This window comes from Nerophis ophidion, linkage group LG11, assembly GCF_033978795.1.
Source record: "Nerophis ophidion isolate RoL-2023_Sa linkage group LG11, RoL_Noph_v1.0, whole genome shotgun sequence".
Taxonomy (NCBI): Eukaryota; Metazoa; Chordata; class Actinopteri; order Syngnathiformes; family Syngnathidae; genus Nerophis; species Nerophis ophidion.
This window is the reverse complement of record NC_084621.1, coordinates 62,377,857-62,405,342: the sequence shown is the minus strand read 5'-3', so window position 1 is coordinate 62,405,342 and position 27,486 is coordinate 62,377,857. Positions and strand designations below refer to the sequence as shown.

General features: G+C 40.0%; 1 protein-coding gene across 3 annotated transcripts in view; it reads right to left on the bottom strand.

Annotated features, from left to right (window-relative positions):
* me1 (malic enzyme 1, NADP(+)-dependent, cytosolic) overlaps positions 1-27,486 on the bottom strand; it is a 286,578-nt gene that overhangs the window by 51,951 nt on the left and 207,141 nt on the right. For all 3 annotated transcript variants that reach the window (XR_009808883.1, XM_061916429.1, XM_061916430.1), the window contains one exon: positions 12,139-12,242. Coding sequence is in view for 2 of the 3 variants with exons in the window: in XM_061916429.1 (XP_061772413.1) it covers positions 12,139-12,242 (104 nt within the window). In the remaining variant the exon portion in view is untranslated. The remainder of the gene's footprint in view (positions 1-12,138; positions 12,243-27,486) is intronic.

The window sequence follows — 27,486 nt, the reverse complement described above, 5'->3', positions numbered from 1 at the left end:
AATGTTTTTCTTGTAAAGTGTATGGAAGCTGGATGAATTAGATGCCAAAAACCAATCACTTTCATGTGGTATTGTACAGAAAGGACAACTTTTTTTCTCCTCCATTTGAAAATGTGGGCGTTATTATCATTACTGTCTGATTTCAATCAATGCAAGTCATCAGAATCAGGTAATACACCAACTTATATTCTTGTCTTCGTGAAAGAAAGACATCTATATGTGTTACACATGCTTGTATTATCATTAAACACATTTAACTTGTTTACAAAAATGTCTCTTTCATAAATAAATAAATATAAATGATATATATAAATGAGGTAGATCCCCTCGAGTTGGTCAATTGAAAAGTAGCTCGCCTGCAGAAAAAGTGTGGGCACCACTGCTGTATAGTATTTCTCCAGCAATGGTCATGTGGTGACATAAATGATGGTATTTTGAGAAATAGTCAATGAAGTCGGACATCACTAAAGGCGTAGGTGGTAAATATAAAAAAACAGTATAAAATAGGAACTGCATGTAAATTGGAGACATTTCATTAACATTTCCAATTAGCCTACAATAAAAAGCAATTTAAACTGTTCTGATATGAAACACCTCACGACATAATCCTGCTGTATCAGGAATGCAGTATATTGTAGTGACATGAATTTGGTAAATACAACACATTACAATCACGGGCACGGCACATAATAGGTTCAAGCATTCAAGGAACTTTATGGTCATACCAATACCAGCACACAAGAGACACATGAGATTGCCTGAAATGTAACATCCGAGGTCCCAAATTTAGCCCAATATACACAAGGACAACCCATCCATCCATTTTCTGCCGCTTATTCCCGTTCGGGTTCGCGGGGGGCACTGGCGCCTATCTCAGCTACAATCGGGCGGAAGGCGGGGTACACCCTGGACAAGTCGCCACCTCATCACAGGGCCAACACAGATAGACAGACAACATTCACACTCACATTCACACACTAGGGCCAATTTAGTGTTGCCAATCAACCTATCCCCAGGTGCATGTCTTTGGAAGTGGGAGGAAGCCGGAGTACCCGGAGGGAACCCACGCATTCACGGGGAGAACATGCAAACTCCACACAGAAAGATCCCGAGCCTGGATTTGAACCCAGGACTGCAGGACCTTCGTATCGTGAGGCAGACGCACTAACCCCTCTGCCACCGTGAAGCCCTATACAAGGACAACCTTACATACATAATAATTTATATAGAATATAAATGAAAAATAATTTAATATGATGGAATAGAATGCATAGAAAAAGACAGAGTGTTTTGTGATAGTGTAGTGCAAATAGAACGTAAAACCAGTCTTGGACCATAGCCTTGGATTAAAAATACCGTGATTATCAAGACAAGTGACTAGCCAGCCTGAGCTAATGTCTGCTATGATGAAATATAGCAGTGGTTCTCAACCTTTTTTCAGTGAGTACCCCCTGTGGAAATTTTTTTAAATTCAAGTGCCACCTAATCATAGCAAAGCATTTTTGGTTGAAAAAAAGAGATAAAGATGTAAAATACAGCACTATGTCATCAGTTTCTGATTTATTAAATTGTGTAACGGTGCAAAATATCGCTCATTTGTAGTGGTCTTTCTTGAACTATTTGGAAAAAAAAGATCTAAAAATAAGTAAAAACTTGTTGAAAAATAAACAAGTGATTCAATTATGAATAAAGATTTCTACACATAGAAGTAATCATCAACTTAAAGTGCCCTCTTTGGGGATTGTAATAGAGATCCATCTGGATTCATGAACTTCATTCTAAACATTTCTTCACAAAAAAAGAAATCTTTAACATCAATATCTATGGAACATGTTCACAAAAAATATAGCTGTCAACACTGAATATTGCATTGTTGCAATTTTTTTCACAGTCCATTAACTTACATTCATATTTTGTTGAAGTATTTTTCAATAAATATATTTCTAAAGGATTTTTGAATTGTTGCTATTTTTAGAATATTTAAAAAAAATCTCACGTACCCCTTCGCATACCTTCAAGTACCCCCAGGGGTATGCGTACCCCCATTTGAGAACCACTGAAATAGAGAATAAATAACTCAAACAGATTTGGCAGCAAGCTTGTTTTGTCTCTGTGTCTAGTTCTTTGTCAACAGTGTGAGTCAGGGAGCCTGGTGGGAAACCCCTCATCTGTTACTGCGGAGTGAATACTATGAAGACACAACACAACGCTTCATTCTGAGGACTCCATAACAAAGAATATGGTATGTTGGATCATTTACGTGGACCCCGACTTAAACAAGTTGACAAACTTATTCGGGTGTTACCATTTAGTGGTCAATTGTACAGAATATATACTCTACTGTGCAATCTACTAATAACAGTTTCAATCAATCAATCCAAACAGCTAGATAAGGATGTTAGTATCTAGTTTTAAGAATGTCAGCCAAAGGTTTGAGAGCCTACCCAGACAATCAATCATAAGTCATGATTGAGTCAGAGACTGATGCCACTCAACCAAACCGGTGTTGTTTTGGTTTTGTGGGTGTAGAACCCCTTGAGCATATTCGGTCAAGTGAAACAGACATTTTGGGGAAATATGTTCAAAGACCCATGTTGGCAGTTCCATTTCATCTTCTAGGGTTATCATTACACTTCTCCTCTCTGCCATTACTGATGCCCCTCTGTGGTGGCATCACATCAACACAATAAGGGCAGAGCATAAGCCGAACCCATACTTGCCAACCCTCACGGATTTTCCCGGAGACTCCCGAAATTCAGCGCCTCTCCCGAAAACCTCCCGGAAGAAATTTTCTCCCGAAAATCTCCTGAAATTCAGCCGGAGCTGGAGGCCACGCCCCCTCCAGCTCCTTGCGGATCTGAATGGGGAAAGCCTGTTTTCACGTCCGCTTTCCCACTATATAAACAGCTTGCCTGCCTAATTACGTTTCAACATCTGCGGATTTTAACAAAAAACTGCACACACAAGGAGACGAAGCAGACGAACGAGTGATTCTATGTTGTCTGTTGCCATTTCCTGGTGAATGTTGGCTATAGCGTTATGGGGTTGCTTTTTGATTGGCCAACGATTTACGTGGTGTTGGGCACCTGACGGCAAGTGAGGGAGTCTGTTCTGAAGCCCACAGTCAAGAGACATAACTTCATTTACCTCGCCTGGTTATTGACTCCAACCCAATATATTTCACCGTCGACGAGCAAAATGAAGAAATAAATGGCAGAACAAAGGTTACTCAACTAGTGAAAGGTAAGTGTTGTTGTTGTTTTTTTGTAACCAGCAAGCACAGTACAGTTAGTAGAAAAACTGTGTTTTTATTACTGTGTATTTGATAGGTGCCGTCTGAAATTCAACTATTTATTTTATTTATATAAAATAAAATAAATATATATAGATATAGTTAGAATTCACTGAAAGTTAAGTATTTCATATGTATATATATATATAAAATATATATGAAATACTCGAGTTGGTGAATTGTAGATGTAAATATATTTCTCCCCTCTTAACCACACCCCTGCCCCAACCACGCCTCCGTCCCACCCCAACCACGCCCCTCACCTCCCGAAATCATAGGTTTCAAGGTTGGCAAGTATGAGCCGAACACACTTGTGGAGTTATTCCTCTTTATAAATTCAACCAGCTGAAGTCTCGCAAGACTTGCTGGTGTCTTGCAAGATGTTGACGGTTTTAAGTTTTGTTTGACTTTTGAGGCAGATTTCCCCCCAAGATTTGTGTTGAACGTCAGTTTTTTTTACAACTAACTGGCTGTTTAACCGGATGGGAGTATTAGGGTGAGAGAATATATGACAGGTTGTTTTACATGATGTAAATCACTTGAACAAATCAGATAAAATCTGTAGGATAAGAAAGGTATGAGTTAATAAGCCGAGAAGAAATATGTCGTAATTTTAGGTGAGGAAGTGAAAGAGCTTAAATGGTCACCAATAATATGTAGTTGGGAGTACACATGTGAATGTGCATGATAATTTACAGAATAGAATGCTTTGACCAAACACAGCTGTGGAAGTATTGAGCATATGAGTGTTTGCACACATGCATGCACACACACAATCAGGCGTGTATGGTATAGTAGCCAAAGATTGAACTCTTTGGCATGAATGCCAGGCGTCCCGTTTGGAGGAAAGCAGGCACCGTTCAATACCAGGCCAATAACATCCTTACAGTGAGGCATGGTGGTGGCAGCATCATGCTGCGGCGATGTTTTTCAGCGGCAGGAACTGGGAGACCAGTCGGGATGGAGAGAAAGATGAATGCAGCCAAATACAGAGACATCCTGGATGAAAACCAACATTTTCCATCCAAACTGATGGAGTTTCAGAGGTGCTGCAGAGAGGAATGGGCCAAACTGCCCAAAGATAGCTGTGTCCCCTGCCCCCACCACATCCCACCTCCCTGGATTGTAAATAATCAAATGTATATACTTGTTCTTATGCTTTCTGAGCTCACTATGTTCACTGCTCGCTGCACATATCCTACGAAGTGAGACCTACACTGTTACTGTTACTCAGATGATAAACTTGTTGATGACTGAAATAAGCTGATAGCAACCTGACCTAACCCCCCGCACCCATCCCACCCCCCAGATTGTAAATAATTCAATGTATATATGCGAACAAGCAGTATAGAACATGGATAAATGGATAAACGTGCAGCTACACACCATCACATCTTCTCTAAGCATCTTCCTGTTAAGAAATGTTGAGTGAGATGACTTATAAAAGAGCACTATTTGTTGTATTCCTACCTGAGAAAGTTTCCCATGCAGATAGCACCACAAAAAACACTTTCTAAGTAAGTTACATAGAAAAAACTAATATTTTACAATATAAAGCAGGGGAAATAATTTAGCAAATATACTCGGCATGCAGCGAATACTAACCAAGAATAGTCGGGGTTCTTCTATCAATCAATCAATCAATCAATGTTCATATATATAGCCCTAAATCACAAGTGTCTCAAAGGGCTGCACAGACCACTACGACATCCTCGGTAGGCCCACATAAGGGCAAGGAAAACTCACACTCAGTGGGACGTCGGTGACAATGATGACTATGAGAACCTTGGAGAGGACCACACGCACACACACACACACACACACACACACACACACACACACACACACCCTCTGGGGCAGTGGTTCTCAACCTTCTTTCAGTGATGTACCCCCTGTGAACATTTTTCTTAATTCAAGTACTCCCTAATCAGAGCAAAGCATTTTTGGTTGAAAAAAAGAGTTAAAGAAGTAAAATACAGCACTATGTCATCAGTTTCAGATTCATTAAATTGTAGTGGTCTTTCTTGAACTATTTGGAAAAAAAGATATCAAAAATAACTAAAACTTGTTGAAAAATAAACAAGTGATTCAATTCTAAATAAAGATTTCTACACATAGAAGTAATCATCAACTTAAAGTGCCCTCTTTGGGGATTGTAATAGAGATCTTTCTGGATTAATCAACTTCATTCTAAACATTTGTTCACAAAAAAAGAAATCGTTAACATAAATATTTATGGAACATGTCCACAAAAAATTTAGCTGCCAACACTGAATATTGCATTGTTGTGTTTCTTTTCACAGTTTATGAACTTACATTCATATTTTGTTGAAGTATTACTCAATAAATATATTTATAAAGGATTTTTTAATTGTTGCTATTTTTAGAATATGTTTGAAAAATCTCACGTACCACTTGGCATACGTTCAAGTACCCCAAGGGGTACACATACCCCATTTGAGAACCACTGCTCTAGGGCACCGGAAGCAAAGGATGTCGAGCGGGTCTAACATGATACTGAAAGTTCTATCCATAGTGGATCCAACACAGCCGCGAGAGTTCAGTTCAAAGTGGATCCAAGACAGCAGCGAGAGTCCCGTCCACAGGAAACCATCCCAAGCGGAGTCGGATCAGCAGCGTAGGGATGTCCCCAACCCATACACAGGCGAGCGCTCCATCTATACTACTGTCCATTTGTTTCACCTGGTCTCATAAGACATGCTCTGTTTCTGTGTCTGCCAATCAGTTCCCAGCAGCCAACACATTCTCCACAGGTGTGTGGTCCACCCATTTAGTCGGACTCTTATTCAGTTGGAGTACTGCGCTCTCTCATAGTTGTGTTTTCTTTATTTGTTACATTGAACAAAGAGAGCACAGTCTACCAAGTCAAATTGATTTTTATTTTTCATACTTGGCCATTAAAGCTGATTTTGAGTCTGATGTTGGTCTGGATTGGTTGTTTTCGCTGGTATGTCATCCTTCATTCCTCTCAATGAGTCTTTGCTCTTTGAAATAGGCCCAACATATTTACGTGGGAGCTGCGTGTCTTTATTTGGCTTCATTAGATTAGTCTAAGTCAAACACATCAAGACTCTGATGGGACAGGCCAAAAGAAAACCACCATATAAAATACTTACAGACACTTCTTGTTTATTTGTGAATACGACCACTCCTATGGTAAGAAGGAGCAAACTCCCAGGGGAAACAACAGGAATTTTGCAGCTGTTGCTGTCAGTCAGAGGCCCTTGGAATTGTTCTTTACGGCGCTCCATACACTAACTGATTTTGGGCGAGACACAATCCAAGGGCACTGCATAAAAACAAGTATTCTTATTTTCCACCTATCGACTTTACAATTAACCTCACATTTGTATCTTTTGGAATGGGAGAAAAAAAACCCCTACATAATATTTTCACACAGAAGTCCAAGCCAGATTTGGCTCTCATTATGTGCGGTATAGTATATCTTAAAGGCCTACTGAAACCCACTACTACCCACCACGCAGTCTGATAGTTTATATATCAATGATGAAATATTAACATTGGAACACATGCCAATACGGCCTTTTTAGTTTACTAAATTGCAATTTTAAATTTCCCAGGAGTTTCTGGTTGAAAACGTCGCGGAATGAGGACGTGTACGCGTGACGTCACAGACTGTTAGGAAATATTAGCGCTGCACACACACACAGCTAAAAGTCGTCTGCTTTAACCGCATAATTACACAGTATTTTGGACATTTGTGTTGCTGAATCTTTTGGAATTTGTTCAATTAATATTGGAGAAGTCAAAGTAGAAAGATGGAGTTGGGAAGCTTGAGCTTTTAGCCACACAAACACACGGTGATTCCTTGTTTAAAATTCCCGGGAGTGAAACTTTACTATGGATCAGAGCGATCAAGCGAACATTGATCACGACCAAATGTCAACCAGCAGTTTTCGGTGAGAAAATTGTGGTAAAAAGTCGCCACTTACCGGAGATCAGCTGAACTTGTGCCGTCCATACAGCTGCCGTCGACTTCCATCAGACACTGGCCTCAAGACACCCATGGACACACCCCTCCGACTATCAGGTACTATTTAATCTCACTAAAACACTAGCAACACAATAGAAAAATAAGGGATTTCCCAGAATTATCCTAGTAAATGTGTCTAAAAACTTCTGAATCCGTCCCAATGCAATCGCCTTTTGTTTTTTAATTGATTTTTTTATTTTTATTTTTTTATAGTCCGTAGCTATCAATATCCTCAAACACAAATCTTTCATCCTCGCTCAAATTATTATTCTCGGTCCGGATAGCTGTTTTTGTTGGAGGCTCCCATTAAAAACAATGTGAGGATGTGAGGAGCCCTCAACGGATGACGTCATCGTCTGCGACTTCCGGTAAAGGCAAGGCTTTTTTATTAGCGACTAAAAATTGCAAACTATATCGTCTATGTTCTCTACTAAATCCTTTCAGCAAAAATATGGCAATATCGCGAAATGATTAAGTATGACACATTGTATGGACCTGCTATCCCCGTTTAAATAAGACAATCTCATTTCAGTGGGCCTTTGAATTTTTTTTATGAAGTTTTAATTTATTCAGACATTTAAACATATGACAGATGAAGAAATACATACAGTATGAAATGGAATTGGGAGAAGCTAAAACTTATTACACCTATTCCTATGTATTTACAAAACAAATACAGAAAAAACTACCAATCTCTTAAGAATGCATTTGTACAATAGTGTTGTATTATTTATTTAATACAGTGGTACTTCAACTTAAAAGTGATAAAGTGTTTCTAGATATGAGCTGTCTCTCAGCTAATTGTTATGCTTTAGTTGGTTCAGCAAATTTCACAGCACACCCCGTAAGATCCGCCAACAACATCACTCAATAGCATTAGCTTATAGCCCAATATTGACCAAACTTTGTTTTCCATCCATTGGAACAAAGAAAGTGAGTGTGAAGGACAGTGCTGAGAAGAAGTGGATGATCTTATTCATATTAAAGAAATTGTCAAAAAAATGTGTAGTCATCTTGGCGAAGCAGCCCACTGCTAGTCCGCACCAATGTTAAAATATTAAAACAGCGGACATTTATCGATGAAAATATGGATGTTTGTTTGACAGTGAAGCAGCTGGAAGGCGATACCGCAGACGTTCACTCTCCAAAGTAAATAGTGCACATTATCATTACATTTCTTCATAAATCTACTGTAGGTGTTAGTTAGAGATGCGCGGATAGACAATTATATCATCCGCATCCACATCACCAGAGTCGTCATCCACCTGCCGTCCACCCGAACCAACATTTTATCAGGACTGTACCCACCCGCCAACCGCCTGCTGAAATACATCAGAGGCTGTCCGCCTTTACCACTCACAGAGCTATTTTAACCTGTTTCACAGAGTAATAATGACAATTGGAGCCGCTAATGTTCCCGCGACTATCCAATAACGTTCATCCTTATGACAAGAATAAGGGCATGCTGTGAAGCCATTGCCTTAGACACCTTCAACAACATGTACGAACCGATTGTTGGTCCGGCAACATGTTGTGTGCACCTTCCGCAATTACACGTTCAAGATTGAAAGGCATACTGGGTGATACAGAGTACACTGATGGTTGTGATATAAACAACTTTAACACTTATTAATATGCGCCACGCTGTGAAGCCACACCCAACAAGATTGACAAACACATTTCGGGAGAACATCCTCACAGTAACACAACATAAACGCAACACAACAAATACCCATAATCCTTTGTATCCGTGACACTTCCTGAATATATTTTACACCCCACGACCCCAACCCCGCCCACCTAACCGATGCACGGGGGGGGTGTGTAAAATATATTCAGGAATAGTCACGGATACAAAGGATTATGGGTATTTGTTGTGTTGCGATTATGTTGTGTTACTGTGAGGATGTTCTCCCGAAATGTGTTTGTCGTTCTTAATTGGTGTGGCTTCACAGCGTGGCGCATATTACTAAGAGTGTTAAAATTGTTTATATTACAACCATTAGTGTACTCTGTGTCACCCAGTATGCCTTGCAGTCGTGTACGTGTTGCGGCGGAAGCTACACACAACATAATGCTGGACTGACGAATAGATCATACATGTTGTAGTAGGCGACAAAGACAATCGCTTCATAGCACGCCCTAATACTTATTATCTGGGTGACTACCGGCAGTCATTCAGGAGAATAATAGCGTCTACTATTGTCTTCTACGCTTTATGACACGGGTCTTAAATGGCACTTTGAACGGCAAAGGATACCAATCACAGAACCATGCATATTAAATATTTCCGGATGATTCAACCGCCACCCGCCCGAATCCAATTAAAATCAATTTTTTCGTCATGTCAACCGCCCGACCCGCGGATTCCGCGGATGAGACCGCAAACCGCGCATCTCTATTGTTAGTACAATTTATTGTATATTGTATACTACATTATCATATAATGACTATTTCAAAGTTAGTTTTTTCTTTTAAAAGTCATGTTACATGTTAAATGTGTGCTGTTTTGGGGGCAGAGCATCAATTAAATTGATTTGATTTGTGAGTTAAAGGCCTACTGAAATGAGATTATCTTATTTAAACGGGAATAGCAGGTCCATTCTATGTGTCATACTTGATCATTTCGCGATATTGCCATATTTTTGCTGAAAGGATTTAGTAGACAACATCGAAGATAAAGTTTGCAACTTTTGGTCGCTAATAGAAAAGCCCTGCCTTTACCGGAAGTATGTGCGCGTGACGTCACGAGTTGTAGGGCTCCACACATATTCACATAGCTTTTAACGGGAGCCACCAGCAGTAAGAGCTATTTGGACCGAGAAAACGACAATTTCACCATTAATTTGAGCGAGGATGAAAGATTCGTGTTTCAGGATATTGATAGCGAAGGACTAGAAAAAAAAAAAAAATCTAGTAAAAAAAAAAATAGGCTATTGCATTGGGTCGGATTCAGATGTTTTTAGACACATTTACTAGGATAATTCTGGGAAATCCCTTATCTTTCTATTGTGTTGCTAGTGTTTTAGTGAGTTTAATAGTACCTGATAGTCGGAGGGGTGTGTCCAAGGGTGTCTTGAGGCCAGTCTCTGAGGGAAGTCGACCGCAGCTGCATGGACGGCGCAAGCTCAGCTTATCTCCGGAAAGAGGCGACTTTTTACCACAAATTTCTCACCGAAAACTGCTGGTTGACATTTGGTCGGGATCCATGTTCGCTTGACCGCTCTGATCCATAGTAAAGTTTCACCTTCGGGAATTTTAAACAAGGAATCACCGTGTGTTTGTGTGGCTAAAGGCTAAAGCTTCCCAACTCCATCTTTTTACTTTGACTTCTCCATTATTAATTGAACAAATTGCAAAAGATTCAGCAACACAGATGTCCAAAATACTGTGTAATTATGCGGTTAAAGCAGATGACTTTTAGCCGCGAGTCGTGCAGCGCTAATATTTCCTTACAATCCGTGACGTCACGCACTTGCGTCATCAGTCCGCGACGTTTTCAACAATAAACTCTACGGGAAATTTAATTGCAATGTGTTGCAATGTTAGTTTTATATATAAACTATCAGACTGTGTGGTCGGTAGTCGTGGGTTTCAGTACGCCTTTAAGAGCTCTGTTACAAAACCAAGTAAGCGCATGAGTTTTGAAGTCAAAAAATTATGCAATTTGTTATTCTTATAGCCAGACCTGCATGTTTATTTCTGTACCGGACGGTTTCGGCTACAACTGTTGTTTCGTACTCAAGAATAATACGAAGGCAACACTTTTAGCCGAAGCCGTCAGGTACGGAAATAAACACACAGGTCTGGCTATAAGAATAACAAATTGATGTTTTATTAGGTTTGTTGGCACCCATTCAGTCTGCCGTGATTAATAATTAGTGATGTTAAAAAAAAGGGACTGTCATGATGTTTAAAATGATCAAAATATGTAATTATTAAATGTTAATGTAAACGTGCCTGTTTCTACATTATACATATATACTTGCATCATGTATATAAAACTTTAATGTTTTTTTAAGGGCAGAATGAAGCGGCTCCCATAGGCTCCGTTGTACACAGACTTTTAAACACACTTACCTTATGTTGAGAATGCAAAAAAAATAAAAAAAATAGAACCATCGTCATGACTTTCATAATGATTGTGAACGCAAAGTCCTAAAAAAGTGCAGTTTCCCTTTAAGGTCGGTTCATGAATAAGGCCAGATGTTCCACAAGGTCACAGAAGTTGTGGCAATGTTGAGTAATTGAGTTCATGCTTCCCTGCAACTATGTACATGTATATTACCTAAAGCCCCTTACAGCTATAATCAGTCCATCAATCTCTGAGCCTGTAATTATTCATTTCACACCAATCGGGCTACATTTTACGGCATAGCACTGCTGTTCCCTGTATTTGAGAAGTAACTCACTTATTACAATTTACGGCTTCTACAGCTCTATTCTCGTTCAGACAAGGATCAACTAAGCCTCAACACATTTTGGGCCATAACTATTCTACGGTGCCAAAATAATCAGATTGGTATTAGTACCCCGCAAAAAACAAAGATTTCAACTGAACTTATTGACTCCTTTTTAAAGTCTGCAAATTAAATCTATAGCTTTGGTAGTCTGATTCATTTTCAATACGGTTCAGTCTTCATGACCAGTTATTACATGGACATTTAAATAGCATGAAACCCAAAATTCCACTCATAAAAGGTAAATCAATCACTCGTGAATTCATTTCCAGACCGCTGATTTGTCTGCATTGCCCACGGCATGTGTACCATTGATGGTTTAAGAGCAAGGAAGTGGGCAAATAATTACTTTCAAGCCAAAAGGTACATACCTTTCTGTCACAGCCTTCATAAATTCATCCAGCAGGTCATCATAGGCTTGGCCTCGCACTCGCTCATGTCTGAGTCCAATGTAAAGTGGATCTTGCAACAGTGCCTAAAATATACACAAGTAGAGGATAAAAGAGAGGATATTGTTTAATATGATGACTAAAATGTAGAATGATAAGGTGAGTAATAGTCCCCCGGTTCCACATGAAACACATTTTGTTCACGTTTCTTGTGGCGAGTGCTGGAGTAGTTGTTTAGTGCGATGAGAACAACCAGAAGCTCTGCTAATTTGCCTGCCATAATTATTTCTATGCATTTTTCATATCCTTTTGAATTACAACTGACAGGGACAGAGGCCGTCCCAAAGATTCCCTCGTCAAACTGACCGTGCACAAACGACTTGGGGAGCTTTGAAGTTCTAATCCAAAAAGCCGGGCAGCTGTTTCCATGCCTCATTTGAGCGAGCGTCCTTTACTTCCCATGCATTTTGGAATACATAATTACACAGTTGCTCGAAAGGGAGCAAAGCTGGGAGAGCGAAGCTGCCACCTTTTCCATCGCAAGGTCAAGAACCGTAGTGTCCCACAGCGTTATTTATATGAAGCTGACAAGTCGTTTCCTGGCAGGCATGTATTGGGACAGTCACAGACAGGAGGTGGCCAAGGTAAACTGTAACTTAACCAAGCAAAACGTGATCTTTTCATCACCAAGTGGGTGATTCTTTCAAAACTGATGCAATCGCATGCAATGTGAAAAGTCTTAGGGAGAGCAATTTATGAATTAATCTGCATCTCTACCGTATCGCTACTGGGTTAAACAACAACAAATAGCGCTGCTTGTCTTTATTTTAAAGGGGAACATTATCACCAGACCTATGTAAGCGTCAATATATACCTTGATGTTGCAGAAAAAAGACCACATGTTTTTTTTAACCGATTTCCGAACTCTAAAAGGGTGATTTTGGCGATTTAATCGCCTTTCAATTGTTCGCTGTAGGAGCGATGACCTTTCACCCGTAACGTTACAATGGGAAGCAATCCGCCATTTTCTCAAACACTCTGTTATTTTCCGTTTTTTCGACTGTTTTCCGTACCTCGGAGACATTATGCCTCGTCGGTGTGTTGTCGGAGGGTGTAACAACACTATCAGGGACGGATTCAAGTTGACTTACATGGAGTGTGCATCGATTAGCACAGCATGCTAATCGATGCTAACATGCTATTTAGGCTAGTTGTATGTACATATCGCATCGTTATGCCTCATTTGCATCCAGCCTTTGCCTCCACCCACATTTAATGCCAAACAAACACATACCAATCGACGGATTCAAGTTGCACCAGTGTCAAAAGATGCGAAAGTCCCTCGTTTGTTCTGCACATTTTACCGACGATAGCAATGCTACGGCAGAGATGTGTGGATATCCTGCGACACTCAAAGCAGATGCATTTCCAACGATAAAGTCAACGAAATCACAAAGGTGAGTTTTGTTGATGTTATTGACTTATGTGATAATCAGACATATTTGGTCACGGCATGACTGCCAGCTAATAGATGCTAACATGCTATTTAGGCTAGCTTTATGTACATTTGTAGTTATATTTGCATCCAGCCTTTCCCTCCACCCACATTTAATGCCAAACAAACACTTAACAATCGACGGATTTAAGTTGCTCCAGTGGTCAAAAGATGCAATCGTTGGTTAAAAGGCAATCGCCGAATAGCTTCAATAACTATTCGCTCAATAGCTTCAGTTTCTTCTTCAATTTCGTTTTCGCTATCTGCCTCCACACTCCAACCATCCGTTTCAATACATGCGTAATCTTAAACCGCTGAAATCCGAGACTGAATCCGAGCTAATGTCGCTATATCTTGCTGTTCTATCCGCCATGTTTGTTTGTATTGGCGTCACTATGTGACGCCACAGGAAAATGGACGGGTGGATTTACAGATAGCGAAAATCAGGCACTTTAAGCCTTTTTTCGGGATATTCCATGATAGGTAAAATTTGGAAAAAAAATAAAAAAAATAAAATAAGCCACTGGGAACTGATTTTTATTGGTTTTAACCCTTCTGAAATTGTGATAAAGTTCCCCTTTAACAAAAAATACAGTATAGAAGATGTTGGCATTCTTGGACATGCATCCTCTGTCTATCATTATGAACCAAAACAAAAACTTAAATTCAATACCAAAAAGAGCAGGTACAACTACTGCAAAGAATGAACTGACACTTATCAGCTATGAGAAGTGAAACGTTCGGGTCAGCTTGCTTGACAGTTTGCCAGCACAGCTCATTTTCTTTCCCCCTTACCCACTCAAGGTTGAATATAATCCTATAATAGCAGTCAATGTTATCATCATTAAGAGCTAAAAACCAGGCTCCCGTATGAAACCAGCCATCACAAGACCTCTGCATGGCTTAAGACACATATAGTTTACGTTTCATATGGCCTGCCATCTCCAACTAAAGAATAATATACAAATGGAATATCCAACCAACACACAGACTGCAGTGTAATCTATTCAGTAGTTGTTTTATAAAAGTTGCATGTGCAGCAAGAATAAGTGCATACACTTGCAAGTTAAACCCGGTCCATAGAATGAAAACAGCTTTCTTTTCTGGTTGTATGTACTATTCAAGTATATTATGGTAAAATTATAAAAGTCAGTGACAAATATGCTTCTAAAAAGTGTGTGCTCACTGTTTGGTACCGAGAAATATTTACAATATATAAAATATGATCTTGGACTTCTACATAACATTGTTTTATTTAGTAACTTTAGTAATTTCAGTTGCGCCACCTGACTTTTGCAACTAATTTAAATTACATATGTTAATTTTGGGACTATCTGTAACAGCTTTAGGATTTGCTAACCTAGTTTAGATTTTACATCAGTGGTCATCAACCACCGGGCCGCAGAAGAATTTTTTATTAATTTAAATTTTTTTTTACTAACATGTATTTTATTTTTTTAATTAAATCAACATAAAAGACACAAGATACACTTACTATTAGTGCACCAACCCCCCAAAAAACTCCTGTTTTCATGGCAAAAACCTCCCTTTTTCATGACAAAGGAAAAAAAAAAGAAAAAAAAAAAGAACCCCACCCCCCGCCGGGCCGCGGGAAAAATTATCAAGCGTTGACCGGTCCACAGCTACAAAAAGGTTGGGGACCACTGCTTTACATGAAACTTATATGGAGAGGGGCCCCTTGAATGCTGACAACACTGTCACTTATTTCATAGTTCTGTACATAACAAAATATTTCTGCAGGTTTCATTCATTCATTCTCTACCAATTGTCCCTTCTGGGGTCACGAGCTGTGCTGGAGCCTATCTCAGCTGCATTCGGGCGGTAGGCGGGGTACACCCTGGACAAGTCGCTCCCTCAATGCAGGGCCAACACAGATAGACAGACAACATTCACACTCACATTCACACACTAGGGACCATTTAGTGATCCCCGGTGCATGTCTTTGGAGGTGGGAGGAATCCCGAGTGCCCGGAGGGAACCCAGGCAGTTACGGGGAGAACATGTAAACTCCAAACAGAAAGACCCTGAGCCTGGGGATCGAACCCAGGACCTTCGTATTGTGAGGCAGATGCCCTAACCCCTGTTTCCACCTCCACCTTTCTGCCCTCTACAGGTATCATTTCCCTTAAAATAGACACAGTTGTGATTTAGGATTGTTTCATATGAATTTCAGCACAAATTGGAATGCTTAATTTTAGGTCTAAAACGTGGCATCACCTATACAGAAATGTCATAAAAGTTTTGGTAACATCTTCATCCTGAATCTCAATATTTTCACACATAATTTGAAGGAATGATCAAATTTGTCTTCCACATGAATTGCTGCAGGTAGCAGCTATACAAATAAAAAAGGGTCAGCCTGCATACACACTTTTGAAAGTATGGAGCTCTCCAGTCAAATTGACTCGTGCGAAATGGAACGAATAAAGCAAGAGGAGTTTAATTTGCAGCAATTGTGTAAATAATTCCACTTCAAAGAAGAAAGGTTTTGGTCAAAGTTTGGGTGGAAAAATGTTAAAAACCCAAGCAAGCCAAATGCAATCCTGAAAATCAAGAGCACACTCGAGGGGAGAAAGACTGAGTCAGAACCTGCAGAAAAACGGAGAAAGAAGAGCAGATATGGCGCTCAAAGAGGACAGAAGAATATGTTTAGCTGCCAGTATTCTATTTTGTATCCTCTTCTACTGATGTTTTACTCAAGATGCTCAAAAGAGCATGAGGCAACTCAAGCTCTCTTGTCTATGGAAGTGGAAATGGCAGATCTTTCAAATGAGTTTTTTGCTCGTGATGTTACCCATATCAGTTTTGAAGTAATCATGGACCAAGGTGACAAAAACATGCACTTAAGTGATCAAACAATTATTTTACATCCCTTTATCCACACTCTGTGAGGGGAAATGGGCTCCATTTCTGTAGATGACATCACACCAAAAGGGGACGGCATATCGATTCTGCCGATGGACAGGAGGTGTTCCAAGTACAGTTGGTTAGCTCTCCCTCACTCAGAAACTAATTGACATGTTAGGACAGGGGTCGGGAACCTTTTTGGCTGAGAGAGCCATGAAAGCCAAATATTTCCAAATGTATTTCTGTGAGAGCCATTTAATCGTATTTTTCAACACTGAATACAACTAAATGCGTGCATTTTTAAGACCAACATTTTTACAGTAAAATAAGTTTCTTATTCTTTTTAAAAATGGTAAAAAAAAAAAAAAAAAAAAAAAAGGTAAATGGTTGTACTTGTATAGCGCTTTTCTACCCCTTTTTAAGGAGCCCCAAAGCGCTTTGACACTATTTCCACATTCACCCATTCACACACACTTGCACACACTGATGGCGGGAGCTGCAATGCAAGGCGCTAACCAGGGTCCATCAGGAGCAAGGGTGAAATGTCTTGCTCAAGGACACAACGGACGTGACGAAGATGGTAGGAGGTGGGAATTGAACCAGTAACCCTCAGATTGCTGGCACGGCCACTGTCCCAACTTCGCCACGCTGTCCCCACGATAATAACATTGTTATTCTAAAGCTAACCAATAATAAATATGGTACTTCTTACAATTAAAGCGACTTCTTCAACAGGTGCGATAGAAAATGGATGGTTGGACAAAAATGCAATTTGAACGTTATTTTTAACACTGTGATTACCGGCGGAATTATTAATTACTTATCGTGTTCATAACTTTTATGGACAGAATTTCTAGGCGCAGCCAAGGCGTTGAGGGGTTCCGGTTTGGTGGCCACGGGATAAGGTCTCTGCTTTTTGGAGATGATGTAGTCCTGATGGCTTCATCTGGCCGGGATCTTCAGCTCTCACTGGATCGGTTCGCAGCCGAGTGTGAAGCGGCCGGAATGAGAATCAGCACCTCCAAGTCCGAGTCCATGGTTCTCGCCCGGAAAAGGGTGGAGTGCCATCTCCGGGTTGGGGAGGAGACCCTGCCCCAAGTGGAGGAGTTCAAGTACCTAGGAGTCTTGTTCACGAGTGGGGGAAGAGTGGATCGTGAGATCGACAGGCGGATCGGTGCGGCGTCTTCAGTAATGCGGACGTTGTATCGATCCGTTGTGGTGAAGAAGGAGCTGAGCCGGAAGGCAAAGCTCTCAATTTACCGGTCGATTTACGTTCCCATCCTCACCTATGGTCATGAGCTTTGGGTCATGACCGAAAGGATAAGATCACGGGTACAAGCGGCCGAAATGAGTTTCCTCCGCCGGGTGGCGGGGCTCTCCCTTAGAGATAGGGTGAGAAGCTCTGCCATCCGGGAGGAGCTCAACGTAAAGCCGCTGCTCCTCCACATCGAGAGGAGCCAGATGAAGTGGTTCGGGCATCTGGTCAGGATGCCACCCGAACGTCTCCCTAGGGATGTGTTTAGGGCACGTCCAGCTGGTAGGAGGCCACGGGGAAGACCCAGGACACGTTGGGAAGACTATGTCTCCCGGTTGGCCTGGGAACGCCTCGGGATCCCCCGGGAAGAGCTAAACGAAGTGGCTGGAGATAGGGAAGTCTGGGCTTCCCTGCTTAGGCTGCTGCCCCCGCGACCCGACCTCGGATAAGCGGAAGATGATGGATGGATGGATGGATTATCGTGTTAAGCAATGTCAACTCAGATTTATCTGAGAGCCAGACTCAGTCATCAAAAGAGCCAACTCTGGCTCTAGAGCCATAGGTTCCCTATCCCTGTCTTAGGAAATGACTGCAAGACTAATTTTCAGAGTAACAAAACAAAACGAGTACTTGTTAGTAAAATGTCGGGCATGTGGAGTCCGTGGGCCCTTTGACAGTTTCATACAGTAGACTTTACCACAATACATAAAAGGTGTACTGAAATGTGACTGAAAAAATATACACTTTAAAGAGTGAAGTTACACATGGAATGACTTAATTACATTATTTAAAAATAAAAGGCACCCAGATTCAATAAGGTGCATGTCACTGAGGGTGACCCATAACATGCATTATTAAATGATGAGGTGGTTAGAACACGCGCACACCTTGCAAGTAGTAGAATATGATTATTTTGTTTATTAGGCATGCATCTGTAAATCCCTGCTTCTTTTAAACCTTCACAATAAATACAAATATGCAATAAACAGAAGAAATTACTTGACATTGTATGACTAATCTAAAAGTTTAAATAAGATCCATCATTGTGATAATTGAGGGAAAGGTATAACCAGGTGTGTGTCTAAACCCAGTTTTATACATTTATACGGAAGGCAACAATGTGTATTTGTCAATGATCACAACTCACCCTGTATTACCATAAATGATGGGGTTCCCCAGGGATCCATCTTGGGGCCTCTACTTTTTATCCTATACATAAATGATTTCGTAAACTCCTCCGAGACTTTTCATAAAATAATTTTTGCTGATGATACAAATGTGGTTACCTCACACAGGAGCCTAGACAATCTACAAGAAACTGTCAATTCAGAGCTTGTGAAAGTGGATTCCTGGTTCAAGTGCAATAAGCTCTCACATAATGTAAATAAAACAAATGTTATTTTATTTCGTTCTAATAAAAACCGGACAAATACTGAGCACTGCCATATCAACATCAATGGGCAGGAAATACAGAGAGTATACTCCACAAAATTCCTGGGTGTCATCATTGACGAATACCTCAATTTCAAATGTCACATTAGCCATCTTGTTGCGATCCGTGACTCAGATCTTCACATGTTTAATTTTCCATCTTTGTTTCATTCTCTTCTGACCCACTTACTTCCTGTTTAGTCCGTTACCATGGTTACACATTGATTTCACCTGCTCCTCGTTTTCTACACACACCTGGTTCTCCTTGATTTCTCCCTATATAAGCTTTCCTCTTTTCTTTGTTCAGTCTGGGTCCATAAATTTGCCTTTTAGCAACAGTATTGACTGACTTCAAGTATATTCTCGCTAGCTTTTCACGCTAAACCTTTGTTTTATTCCAGCTCTCACGCTGATGAATTGTTTTTCCTTTTTTGTGTGCCTTTGTGCCAGTCTTAGTTTTTATGTTTTCTATTCCTAGTTTTTATGCTAGCGCCCTTGGTTTATTTTGTCTGTTAGCTCCAGTATTTGTGTTCGTAGCCTGCTTTTGTTAAGTTTAATAAATCATTTAAACTTACTATTGCTGTGTTCTTGTCGACGCATCCACGGAGGGACAAACTCGGCATTACTATGCCAATCAGTCATTACACATCTGTTAAACAAATTATCCAAATATGTTGGCCTGTTCTTTCACCTTCGTCATTATCTTCCTCTTTACGCTCTACTTACCTTGTACAAAACTCTCTTTGAACCACATCTAAACTACTGTAATATAATCTGGTGTGACACCTTCCCTACCTACCTTCACAAATTAGAATCCATGCAAAAGAAAATTATACGGGCCCTGTCATGGTCCAATTTTAATGCCCCCACTCGTCATCTATTTCATAAATATCATCTCTTAAGACTGACAAGAGTTCAATATTTATCAAAATGCTTGTTCAACCTATCAAGTTATTTACAAGCTGAATCTTAGGCTCTGTAGTTTGGTTTCTATATACCAGGGGTGCCCACACTTTTTCTGCAGGCGAGCTACTTTTCAATTGACCAACTTGAGGGGATCTACCTCATTTATATTTATTTATCTATGAAAGAGACATTTTTTTAAACAAGTTAAATGTGTTTAATGATAATACAAGCATGTGTAACACATATAGATGTCTTTCTTTCACGAAGACAAGAATATAAGTTGGTGTATTACCTGATTCTGATGACTTGCATTGATTGGAATCAGACAGTAATGATGATGACGCCCACATTTTCAAATGGAGGAGAAAAAAAGTTGTCCTTTCTGTACAATACCACATGAAAGTGGTTGGTTTTTGGCATCTAATTCATCCAGCTTCCATACACTTTACAAGAAAAACATTGGCGGCAAATTCCGTAGCTTGCTTGATTGACATTCACGGCACCCGAGGGTCTTGTGAGATGACGCTGGCTGCTGCCAGTTCATTATTATGAAAAAATGACAGAGAGGAAGGCGAGAAACACTTTTTATTTCAACAGACTTTCGCGCCGTCCCTTCCGTCAAAACTCTAAAGGCCTACTGCACATTTCCTATCTTCACAATAAAAGCCCTGCTTCATGCTGCCTGCGCTAACAAAATAAGAGTCTCGGAAAGCTGGCGTGCACATCATTTGTGCACGCCAGCTTTCCGAGACTCTGTATTTAGTTAGCGCAGGCAGCATGAAGCAGGGCTTTTATTGTGAAGATAGGAAATGTGCAGTCGGCCTTTAGAGTTTTGACAGAAGGGACGGCGCGAGAGTCTGTTGAAATAAAAAGTGTTTCTCGCCTTCCTCTCGGTCATATTTTAATAATAATAATCTTGCAGCAGCCAGCGTCATCTCACAAGACCCTCCGGTACCGTGAATGTCATTTAAGTGACGTCTTGGTGAAGATTGATGATCACTCATTTTTAGGTCTATTTTTTTTAAAAGCCTGGCTGGAGATCGACTGACACACCCCCCGCGGTCGACTGGTAGCTCGCGATCGACATAATGGGCACCCCTGCTATATACCATCCCCAGCATGCCCACAACACTCGTAACTTCGATCTGATAACAGGTAAACATCGTTTACTGGCTTGTATCGCTCACAGTGTCGTATGCAGGGGACCAAAGATTTGGAACCAGCTTAATGAGAGCCTCAAGATGCTGTATCCATTCTCCAACTTCAAAAAGAAACAGAAAAATTACCTATTAACCACATATCTTTAATGCCTCATGTGGGGTAGACTACTGTTGGGTTTTGCATGGTTGAATGAATGTATGTATGTATGTGTATGCTTGCTTTAGTACTATTATCTTGTGTTTATCATATAGCGTTGTTGTTGTTTTATTTTTGTTTTTCGTTGTTGTGCTTGCTACCATATTTGATCTTTCCATGTATATATTGTCCTTTGGACCCCCTGTCAAAAGCTTCTTCCAGCTTATTTGGGGGACCCTTTCACGTACCAACATCTTTAAATGATGATATTCACCACTATTGTAAATGTTATATGGTAGTGTGAATAAACTTGTAAACTTGAAACTTAAACTTGAGAGAAAGGTATAACCCTGTATGTGTCTAAACCCAGTTTTATACATTTGGAGACTCGGGGAATTGTGCATTATGTGAAAAATATGGCTTCAGTAAATCATGGGCCAGTCTGGGTCACAAAGTCCATAGTTTCATTTGTATTTTTAGTCCCTGTCTGACTGCGTGTATACACTGTCTGTATCTGTTGGCAGAATTTGCAGGTTTTGAATGTTGATTGGCAACACTAAATGGTCCCTTGTGTGTGAATGTGAATGTGAATGTTGTCTGTCTAACTGTGTAGCGGTAGATAATGGATGGATGGATGAATAATGTATTTTAAATTTCAGTGTAAATATTGTTTAATTAGGTAAATTAAGAAAGTAGAGAGGCAACACACTTTTGCACAAATAGGCTTTCAAGTAAATTAAACTGCTTTACTCAACAACTTTATGACTTTTATGCTTAAATTATGCGTGTCATTTCTTCAAGTAAATTCAAGTAAAACATTTACAAAATGTTCCTACATGACATTCTGACAAAATTGCATTTGTGTTAAATTATTGGGGTTTTATTTTCCATCCCATCCATCCATTTTCTACCGCTTATTCCCTTTCAGGGTCGCGGGGGGCGCTGGCGCCTATCTCAGCTACAATCGGGCGGAAGGCGGGGTACACCCTGGACAAGTCGCCACCTCATCGCAGGGCCAACACAGATAGACAGACAACATTCACACTCACATTCACACACTAGGGCCAATTTAGTGTTGCCAATCAACCTATCCCCAGGTGCATGTCTTTGGAAGTGGGAGGAAGCCGGAGTACCCGGAGGGAACCCACGCATTCACGGGGAGAACATGCAAACTCCACACAGAAAGATCCCAAGCCTGGATTTGAACCCAGGACTGCAGGAACTTCTTATTGTGAGGCAGACGCACTAACCCCTCTGCCACCGTGAAGCCGGGGTTTTATTTGAAGTTGATTTAAATAAAAACAAAAAAAAAATGCAAAAGTGTGATTAATCTGATTACAAATCTACTCATTTGAAATAATTTATTTTACATTCATAAAGGAATTGAATGAATGCTATAATCTTATTTTGTGTAAGACATAATAGATAATACATAATACTTTATATTACCAATACCTGCTGACATGACATTTACTTCACCGATAAAACAAAAAGTCCTCGTTGTTAAAAAGGCAGGTTTTTAGCTATACAAATTAAATGTATTTAAATAAATGTTGGTTTATGACAGCAGACTCACAGTGGAAAGTTAGCAAGTTGACTGAAAGAAAAGCAGCCACAGTAAGTTGATCTCAACACTGTCATTTGTACTTTTACATCAATTCTATACGTGTGGTAAAGTGCACCAAAAATGGTAAATATCATATTTGCATTATTCTATAGCCAAATTGTATTCATTTTAAAACTTTTTTTTTTTTTTTAAGATTGAAGCTAACCTGCAGCAGCTGAGTCATCGTATGTCTGTTACGGAAAAATAAATAACATCTTCTGGCAGGCCCAGCTCAGCTGTGTCAGCCACAAAACTTTTCAAGTCCACTGCGCCTTTAATCGACATGGATACAGTACACAGAGAGTTTTGTGTGTATATATATATTTATATATATATATATATATATAAACGTGCACGCTGACTATTCTTAGTGTGCTTAAAGCTGCAGACACATGTGCTGGCCTGCCCACAATTTAAATAAAGGACTAGGACTAGCAGGCTGCTGTTCACATAACCTGGCACAGGAAAAAGGTGTTTTTCCAGCTGGCAACCTTCAGTGGCAATGCATATATCTCCAAAGGGTCAAATGTGAGATTAGGCTGTGGATCTTTGAGGCCAAGTGTGCCTGCGTATTCTAGAAAAATATTTTACTACATACATATAAAACACTAAACGGTCTTGCTCAGACCTGGGCAAATTAAGGCCACATGCGGCCCGTTTAGCTTTTCAATCCGGCCCGCTGGACAGTCCCCACATTTTTTTTTAGATCTTTAAGACGGAAAGTGTAGATGCCATTATGATGTGCAGTCATATTTTTTAATGACCGTAAGTCTTCAACTATACAAAGTATTTCAATGGTTGCAATCTGCGTTTATGGATGATATACCAGTTACTATGGTCATCAAATTAGTTACTCTGGTAAACTAATTAGTTACTATGGTAATCTAATTAGTTACCATGGTAATCCAAGTCACAGCAGCTCAGACGAGGCACCAAGCAGTGTGGGTGGGAAGCGTTTCCACAGACGAGGAAGGAGATTTTCACAACAAAGTTCTAAAGCTTAGTGTTATATAAGAATAGAATAGAATAGAAAGTACGGTACTTTATTGATCCCTGGGGGAAATTCAGCAAATATTAAATATATTAGATTGTAGGTGGGTTTACTGTATTTGGTACCCTTCGCGTTCACTTTTCACTGTTTGTTGAATTTTTTTCGCGTTTCACTTGATTGTAAAATATGTTGATCAAAAGCGGGAGTGACGTTCATATTTTGTCAATATTCAGTGTTTTATCATTCATAGAAGAATGTAAAATTCCATTGTGTTTTTTAAGGCAGTCTTTCATAATGTTTTTAGCATTCAGTCAGACATTATTGTGTGGTTTTGTATTAGTGTTCCTAAAAAACAGATATACCGCCCCCAGACACATTTTTTTCTCTAAATGTGGCCCCCCGAGTCAAAATAATTGCCCAGGCCTGGTCGAGTTCCATCCTATCTTGCTAATTGTATCATACCAGATGTCCTGGTCAGAAATCTGCGTTCTAAGAACTGCGTTACAGATGCTACCTAGGTAGAAGCATTTATGTCCCATCTTAAAACTAATTTGTATACTCTAGCCTTTAAATAGACCCCTCTTTTAGAATAGTTGATCTGCCGTATCGTTTCTGCTCTGCCCCCCTCTACTGCGTAGAGAGGTTATCAGATAACCACAGATGTTGCACAAGCTGTTCAAAGTCGGTATACCGGGTGGACCACTCATCTGTGCATCAGTTAAGAACCTCTCTGCGCTGTTGATCTGTCTCCATTCTAGGTGATCCCCTACTGGCCCCACTATGGACTGAACATCCATATTGCACCTCCAAGGTTTCTCGTTGTTCCCATTGGGTTGAGTTTTTTCATACCCTGATATGAGATCTGAGCCAAGGATGTTGTTGTGGCTTGAGCAGCCCTTTGAGACACTTGTGATTAAGGGGATAGGTTGATTGGCAACACTAAATTGGCCCTAGTGTGTGAATGTGAGTGTGAATGTTGTCTGTCTATCTGTGTTGGCCCTGTGATGAGGTGGCGACTTGTCCAGGGTGTACCCCGCCTTCCGCCCGATGGTAGCTGAGATAGGCGCCAGCGCCTCCCGCGACGCCAAAAGGGAATAAGCGGTAGAAGATGGATGGATGGATGATTGATTGATTGATTGAGAATAATCATTTTAAAGGGGAACATTATCACAATTTCAAAAGGGTTAAAACAGATAAAAATCAGTTCCCAGTGACTTATTTAATTTTTAAAAGTTTTTTTCAAAATTTTACCCATCCCGGAATATCCCGAAAAAAGGCTTTAAAGTGCCTGATTTTAGCTATCTGTGAAGCCACCGTCCGTTTTCCTGTGACGTCATCCAGTGATGCCAATACAAACAAACGACGGATAGCACAGCAAGATATAGCGACATTAGCTCGGATTCAGACTCGGATTTCAGCGGCTTAAGCGATTCAACAGATTACGCATGTATTGAAACGGATGGTTAGAGTATGGAGGCAGATAGCGAAAATGAAATTTAAGAAGAAACTGAAGCTATTCGGTCATGTCTGCCTTAGCATCGCCGGTACAATGTGCAGACCAAACGTTCGGGACTTTCACATCTTGTGACACTGGATCAACTTAAATCCGCCGATTGGTAAGTGTTTGTTTGGCATTAAATGTGGGTGTAGGGAAAGCTGGATGCAAATATAGCTACAAATGTACATACAGCAAGCCTAAATAGCATGTTAGCATCAATTAGCTGGCAGTCATGCCGCGACCAAATATGTCTGATTAGCACATAAGTCAATAACATCAACAAAACTCACCTTTGTGATTTCGTTGACTTTATTGTTGGAAATACATCTGCAGGTTATCCATACATCTCTGTGCCATGTCTGCCTTAGCATCGCCGGTAAAATGTGCAGACACTTCGGCACATTCAAAGGGGGTCTGGCGGCAGATTTGTTTGACTTTATCGTTAGAAATGCATCTGCTTTGAGTGTCGCAGGATATCAACACAATCTTGCCATCTCTGTAGTAGCATAGCTTTTGTCGGTAAAGTGTGCGGAACAAATGACTGACCATTTCGTCGGCTTTCCCGACACCCTCGTATTTTGAACAAATTTCGTCCAATTCGCATGTTTGGGCCAGTGGTGCAACTTGAATCCTACCCTGTTAGTGTTGTTACACCCTCTGACAACACACCGACGAGGCATGATGTCTCCAAGGTACGGAAAACAGTCGAAAAAACTGAAAATAACAGAGCTGAGACCCGGTGTTTGTAATGTGTTTGAGAAAATGGCGGCTTTATTACCTATGTGACATCACATTCTGACGTCATCGCTCCGAGAGAGATAAATAGAAAGGCGTTTAATTCACCAAAATTCACTTATTTAGAGTTCGGAAATCAGTCAAAAAAATATATGGTCTTTTTTCTGCAACATCAAGGTATATATTGACGCTTACATAGGTCTGGTGATGATGTTCCCCTTTAACTGTCACAAATTTTATTGAGCACACAAAATCTCTTGGTTTTTAAAATTACAATTAAGTGATAAAAAGTGTAAAAATGCCAAACTAGACTGACACTACTTTGTAGAGCTGTAGTTGACTGTAAAATGTTTATGCTTGTAATGCACATCATCATATTTCATAGCGGAGAGGCTGTCAAGTTGATTTTTTGAAGAGAAATATCCCTCATGCTTGTGTAAGCACTTTGAATGCACCAAATGAATAGCATACTCCGCCACATATGATTATGTAGTGTTTGTGGTTGAAAGTAAAAATGGTGAATTTAAAAATATTACGTGCTCAAGAAATTGTTATGTATTATGATTTAAGTACGGGGCATGAATGGGTCCTGTGTGTATGTGATGTATTATATTTTCCCCCAAGGTTTTGTCTCCTCTTGACTTAATGTGTCAGTGTTCCACATGCATTAGGATAGAGCGTTAAAGGCAGCCTCACATTCATTCCCATGAGAGTCAGTGGAGATGAATAAAGCCAAAATACTTGAACAAAAACCATAAAACGTCTCATTCTAAGCTGAGACAGAAAACCTACGAATTAGCTGTGAAATAACAGCAAGATGTAATTACAACCAATTACTGCATCTCCAGCTGTTTGTTGGACCAATGACCACCATTTCCACAACCTGAATAAAGTTATGAGGGAGAATGTGCTGCATGAAAAAGTATTTTATGCTATTTCAAATTTTAAAGTAGGCACTTTTGACCTTCATTTCAGATATTTGATATTTCTGACATTTCTATCTCTAATGTGTCCCTGTAATGAAAACCAGCATATCCTGCAGTGGACATTTGTATTTTACATAACTACACTTTTTTTTTCTGGAATGTGTCGGTTTGAAAAAAGAAATAGGCCAAACAAAAATGTCCACTGCAAATATCCACTGTTGGTTCTCTTGACAATATATAGTGTAAGTACAGTACATTTTATGTTGATATGGAGTCTAATTTATAATATAATGACAACGTAATATCAATGTTCTAATAAGGTT